This window comes from Chrysoperla carnea, chromosome 4, assembly GCF_905475395.1.
Source record: "Chrysoperla carnea chromosome 4, inChrCarn1.1, whole genome shotgun sequence".
Lineage (NCBI taxonomy): Eukaryota > Metazoa > Arthropoda > Insecta > Neuroptera > Chrysopidae > Chrysoperla > Chrysoperla carnea.
In genome coordinates this window covers 71,921,143-71,927,708 of record NC_058340.1, presented here as the reverse complement: position 1 = coordinate 71,927,708, position 6,566 = coordinate 71,921,143, and the positions used below count along the sequence as shown (strand labels likewise).

The 6,566-nt window shown below is 27.6% G+C and overlaps 1 protein-coding gene across 1 annotated transcript; it reads left to right on the top strand.

Moving 5' to 3' along the window:
* Positions 1 to 698: 698 nt before the first annotated feature.
* LOC123297898 (ETS homologous factor-like) lies at positions 699 to 3,709 on the top strand. Its single transcript, XM_044879720.1, has 5 exons — positions 699 to 903; positions 1,490 to 1,601; positions 1,895 to 2,161; positions 2,255 to 2,723; positions 3,517 to 3,709. The coding sequence occupies exons 1-5, from the start codon at positions 868 to 870 to the stop codon at positions 3,653 to 3,655; spliced, it is 1,023 nt and encodes a 340-aa protein (XP_044735655.1). The 5' UTR covers positions 699 to 867; the 3' UTR covers positions 3,656 to 3,709.
* The last annotated feature ends 2,857 nt before the right edge of the window (positions 3,710 to 6,566 follow it).

Here is a 6,566-nt window from a genome sequence, read left to right as displayed (position 1 = left end):
AAAATTTTCTTTTCAGTATTTTTCGTGAAACAAAACGACTTTCGCAACGTTTATACTTTTTTTTTTATACAATGCTTTATCATCATATTTCTATTTTCTTGTGTATTTATAATTTTCAACATACGATCAGAAAAATGATAATAAGTCATTATTTCGACTAAAAATTTCAAAGATCTAACTCAAAAACAGACAGGTGGAAATCAGGAAAAGCAAAATAAACGCGTAAAAAATGGACTAATAATTAAAAAATTGATCAAAATTTGAATTTTTCTAAAAACAAACCTAAAAATAATATTAGAATAACATGAATAAAATAGTAACTTTAGAAAATCGTTACCAAAATGAGAAATTTTTAACTTTTGGTAACGCCTTAAATAAAAAGACCACAATATTTAAAGAAATTATAGATATGTATGGTTATTTCAAAAATGATTTATTTTTAAGATCATTGATTTTATTTAGGTCTTAATCGTAGCAATTACTGTAATGACGCCAAAATACAAAATAAAAATTAACATCGAAAAGTTTGCAAAAGTGTCTTCAAGCTTCTTATACCTTTAAGTACAATACTTAAGTAAGTATATAAGATTTAAGTATATAAATCTGTGTGGGGAATTCCCAGACTGACGTCATACTTCAACATATAAAACTAAATGTTTCGCACATAAGATTTCATTCAATGATCTTATGTTTTATGCTTCGCAGCCAAGTGTTGTTTGTTGTTTGTTGAAGTGTTAAATTGTTTATGTTTGTATTGTTGTTTCAAGAAACTTAAGTTCTTGCACCCAAAAATAAAATAGACTATAGACTATTAAGTGAAGTGTTTTTGTGTATATTATTTGTTTTTGATTGTATGCAAAAATAACCATGGATTTTTTTATCGAAGCCACCATTATAGGATGTGTATGTTTATTTAATTGTTTCCCTCAAATTTTCTTTTGAAAAAGTCTAATAAGTTTTGTTTTTTTATTTTATACCTTTTGTTATTGAGATATTATTAAGTTTTTGTTTTTTGTTATCAAATAATAAATAAAAAAAACATGAATAAAATATGCGCAGTCTAAAGTCTTAAGACTTATTTTATTCATAAACAATTTTCTTTTTATAAATAATTTAATTTAACCGTTCTTGATGAATATTTATAGACTATGTATTTATTTACCAAAAAATTAATTATTTATTTTTCTTACGAAGTCTAAGAGTTTCAAAAATTTTTTGTATTAGTTCTCATTGACGAGTTTTAAAATTATGAAGACTTATTTCATTTACTAATATATTTTTTATAAATTTGATTGTTTATAAAATTTATCAAATCCCTGGTAAATTAAAAAATATTATTTAAATCTCTATTAAGGAAATTTTAGGCCCAATTTATTAATAGTTACTAATCGAAATATTCCTTTAGATTTTTTCAAAAATAATATTAAAAATTTAAAAAAATAATTTTTGTTGGTCGATTTTTATCTAATTTTGAATTAAAATATTTCAGAATGAGGTTGAAACCGATGATAATTATTTTCAATTACGCTGTAACTGGAACTATGATGTTGAAAATATTTTAAAAGATGTTTATCGAGAATCCGAAAGCAGTTCTAATGACAGTAAGTATTTGTTTTCTTACAACTTCATATTAAGATTGTCCTTCTAAAAATCAAGTTGTTAAGTTATAAGTCTAGTCTCTTGTTTAAAGAAGTCGGCTTGAAAGCGAGAGGACCTGGGTTCAATTCCCGGTGGTTGTTAAATTTTTTTTTAAATACTTAAAATAAGAAGTATTATAAGGTTTAAATGCTTTGGAAATAATTATTCCAATATTCCAAATTTTAAAACTTTAAAATCGTAAATGTGAAACTTTTAAAACTTTTGAGATTAATACTATTATTTTTTTTCAAAAAAGGTCAAATATCAACCGATGTCACAGGCGATTCAAATTGTGAACACACACCAGCATTACAATGGACCCAAGATCATACAATTCAATGGATTCAATCGTACATAGCAAAAAATTGTTTCGATCCAAGTGATTTTAAGATTGATAATTTTACTCATATTAAAAATGGTACCCATTTGTACAGCATGACTTTAGAAGATTTTATTATCTGTGATCCAAAATACGGTCCAATGTTATATAATGGCATTCAAGCACGTAACCATTCTCAAATCTGTAAGTATTAAATTATTCTTGGACTAGTCGATGTACTGATGATTACACAATCCTAGGCTATCATTACTAATATTTCGTTTCGTTTGCTTACAGTTCCAAGATACGATCCTCAGACATGTAACGCTCTCCGGCGGGAATCTCTAGAATCTCAATGTACGCAACCAGAAGAAAGCCGATTAGATGATCTTTACAGACCTGAATCTCTTGACGAAATTGACTATAATTCACATTTACCAACAGTATTGTCTACATTCACCGATACCACACCTTCGAATATGCCCGAAAGTAAGAGTATATTACATACAGTAAGACGTGGTCGTGGTCGGCCGCGTGGACGTACAACTTTAGTAAAGAAGAAAGAACCAAAAAATTCATTGGGACGTTTATGGGAATTCATCAGAAATTTACTTCACGATCCAAATTATTGTCCAGCAATTATTAAATGGGAGAATCATGAAAAAGGTGAATTTCGTTTTGTTACACCCGAACGAGTTGCACAAATATGGGGATCTCGAAAACGGAATACTACAATGAATTTTGAAAAATTTAGCAGGGCACTAAGGTATGTTTCACAATATTATATTATTCCTTATATTTAAACTTGCCCCAAAGCTAATAATAATATATGTAGAAAAAAATTGATTCAGTAGAAAACAGGTAATTAATTACCTAGAGAATAATTTACCTACCTCACCCGTTAAGTCTAGTGGGGAACATACTATTAGATATAATGGTCACAAAAGTGGGGAGAAGTTTTTCACCGGGTCGATAACTCAGTTATCAAGTAGGGGAACCCGCAAAGAATGGCCTGTCTCATTCGTTTACTCTAGTGGGGAGTCAAACTAATCAGTAGCATAGAAGAGGGGGGGAAAGCTTCCCTGGAGTCCACTAACTCCTCCCTTTCTTTGCTTTTATTGGTCGGTTATCTTCTTAACTATAATTTATGTGAAAGCCACTAAATTTATCTACTTGATTTTTTTTATCTCTAATTGCAAAGTTATGAATTTATATTCAAAACCGCAAAAAGGGGGACAAATTTTCAATAAAAAAAATATGGCCGCCCAAAAACAAATAGTTTTTTGAACCTTAATTAAAGCGAAGATGGGAGATATTCTCCTACTAAAGATAATACATAGTTAATTGTATATGTGCTCCATTCCCCGTGGTGAAAACAAAGAGGCACGTATTCTTATCTTTAGTAAAATTCAAGAAATTGGCTAAACCATAGAGTGGGGAGAGTAAATAATAGTCATCGAACTAGATTGTGAATATACATGTCGCTATTTCTCCTTGAATATATATTTTAGGTATAATAATTAATCAAAAATTAATTTCTTTCTTTTATTTAATTTCAGGTATTATTACGATTCAGAAATCTTTCAACCTGTAAATGGACATAAATTAGTATATAAGTTTGGCCCATCAGCAAAAGGTTGGCAAACAAATAATCCAAATTTTGAAAAGCAACATACGCCATGGATTTCATCCAGTTAGTAATTGTAAATGATAATATTTTAATGCGCTAGTCACTAAATAATTGTAAATATTTATAAATATAGCTTTAAAAAAACTTGCAATATTATTTTTTAATTATTTTTATACAAATACAATTTTTTATTTTATGAATAAATAGGAATTATATTTTTTAATTAAAAATTTTGTTTCTTTTTTCGCCTCTTTTATGTTTAGTTTTTGAGTCTTTCTATCCGATTAAAAAATACCTACGCTTAAAATAATAAAAACAAATGTAAAAAACCAAAATAGTAATTCGAGAGAACGAGACAAAGCGATTGATTATTTTTGAAGCAAATTTAATCATTAGCCGAAGTAGTGATTTTGATAATCTGTAAGACTAAATATCCATCAAACGTCTTAAAATGACTTTTTCGGAATTTTTTAAAACAATTTTAACGGTATCCTTTAAAAAAATGGCTTTCAAATGTTTTAGAGCATTTTTGACCTAAAACCACTAAACATTGTTTAAGAACATAATTTGTTTGGAATTATTTACTTTTTTGAGTATTGATGTGAGACACTTCAGATCTGCAAAACAAAACGAGTACATGATTAGAGAACAATACATGCAACATGCAACACCTACATTTGTATCAATGTGAAGCACCAAATACAAAAATTTGAAGCGCAAAAAATTAAAAAGAATAATATAAAAATAAACAATAAAAAAGGAATTTCTTACCTTCGCGAAGCTTCGTCATCTTTACTGAATATTTTTATATCATATTGATTTCATTTAAGTATTTTAAGTTGCCTATATAATTAAATTATGAATCATGAGAAGCGAAATACCCAACAATTGATTTAATTAAAAAAGCTTAGACAAGTGACTTAACTGAAGCAAAATTAAATTTTTTTTAAATTCTATTTTTCTGATAGCACAGCCAAATTTGATCCGATCTTATTTTTTTTGGAACCTACTAATTTTGGGTCATTTTTTTCAGCTTTGATCTGAGTTTTTTGCTAGCTATAACTTCTGATGACGTCATAAAGTTAAAAAATTGAATTTTTTTGATAACACAGGCAAATTTGATCTGATCTTATTGGAATTTTTTTTAAAACCTACTAATTTTGGGTCATTCTTTTCAGCTGCGATGCTAGCTTTTGCCAGCTATCACTTATGTGCGTAGTTCCGTGACCAGGACTCCACATTCTTGAAACCTATTAGAGTTAGGTTAATTTTGAAAAGTATGACCTAAATTTAGTACGATTACATACTTGGTTAAGTTTTGGATAGATTTTATTTTCGTGCCCACATCATTACTTGGATCACTGTGGTTCTACCAGCGACAATTTCTAAGCTTTGGTTAATTGATTTTCTTATCTTTTGAAATTGAAACTTTATAAACGTGTATGTATAAATGATTCATAGAGATTTTTAATTTCCTAGAAATCAGGTGATGTAAACTTTTGTTTATTTTTTATTCACAGAAATTATGTTTACTTTTAAAATAACCTATGACAAATTATGTTTCTGCCAGCTTTTCCCCCACGACTTTCTGGAATCTTAAGTACCTGGGTATTTGAAATTCTGTTTTCGTGGATCCACAATTTAACATACGTGGACCCGATTGGGTTAGACTAGGTTCTATTGGATGTTCACGAGGAACCCAGTTAGCAGTGGTTAAGACCAGCTAAATTTTCTTTGGAATCACGTATGTGGAAAAGTTCTGATCCTAAAAAACAGAAAAGTTTCGAATCTTCGAAAAATCTGTTTAGTTGGTAGGTAGGTATAGTCGAGTATAGTGTCCTAGAAATAATCACAAATGGATCAAACAAAAATCTTCAAAATTTCCAATTCGCCTATAGAGTAGCGAGACAGCTGGATATTTGTTTGATAAGACATTCTTTAAAAACAAATAAAGGTCATTCCCTTGATTATTTTCAACGAGCAATTCACTGGTGGTAACCTTCAATTTGACCTTTTTGATTATTTGACGAAAAAACCAAAAAAATTGGAAATTCCTTTTATAGATTGGCAATTAAAAGGATGAATAATTTTGCCTTCAATTATGTTCTCATGCCGTATGAAGAAAGAGCGTTTTGCACTGCAAAAATTTAAAAAAAAAAATTTTTTCCTTACAAATTGATAAACAAAAAAAGTTTTATTTAAAAGAAACGCTTTTTTGGAATCATTTGGAGCCATCGAGTTACTCATGTGACGGCATAAAATATTTTCTGTAGAAATATATTAGAATAAAATTATTTAGAAGTATTTCTTTTAAGTTGGGAAATTGAGTAGAAAATAACAAGTTAATTATTTTTATGCCTACGTTCTGATAGGTTTTGCTACACTAAAATAAACATAAAGAAAAACTGAGAAAATTATCATTTGATTTTTATTATTTATATAAATTACGAAAAGAACAATTAAAAATTATAACGAGAGACAATCAATATTACATTTTTTTTATTACAACATTTACGATAAAAATTCTGAAATAGAAGAATATTAATTAAATTCTTTTTATTTATATGTATTTATTTAATTCATTTTACATTTTGATTTATTTATAATTATTATATTTTATATATTTTTATAATATTTTCTTATTAATTGTAAAAATATCGACTAGAATAGTTTTTTTTTTAATTAATTCGAATAACTAATCAGAAATTGCCATCTATAAAAAAATGTTAATTTTTAAAAAAAATTAGAGGTTCGTGATTAAAAGTTATCAGAGCTGTTTTACGTTTTAATAGCTAGGACATAAGAAGAACATAGTGATAGTATAAAGTATAAAATTTCAAGAAGAAAGTTTCTGTTAATGTTTTGGATTCCGATATCTGATTATCGTTTGTAAGTTTAAAATTTTTTTGAGTATCACCTTCAATGTTCTGGAATACAAAATTACAAATTTATCCAAAAAAAATTAGTTTAATTTTAAAA

Coding starts and splice junctions, on each gene's coding strand:
- LOC123297898 (XM_044879720.1), top strand. CDS start 868: ATGGATTTTTTTATCGAAGCCACCATTATAGGATGT. Junction 2,162..2,254: donor ACGTAACCATTCTCAAATCT/GTAAGTATTAAA, acceptor GTTTGCTTACAG/TTCCAAGATACGATCCTCAG. Junction 2,724..3,516: donor AAATTTAGCAGGGCACTAAG/GTATGTTTCACA, acceptor ATTTAATTTCAG/GTATTATTACGATTCAGAAA.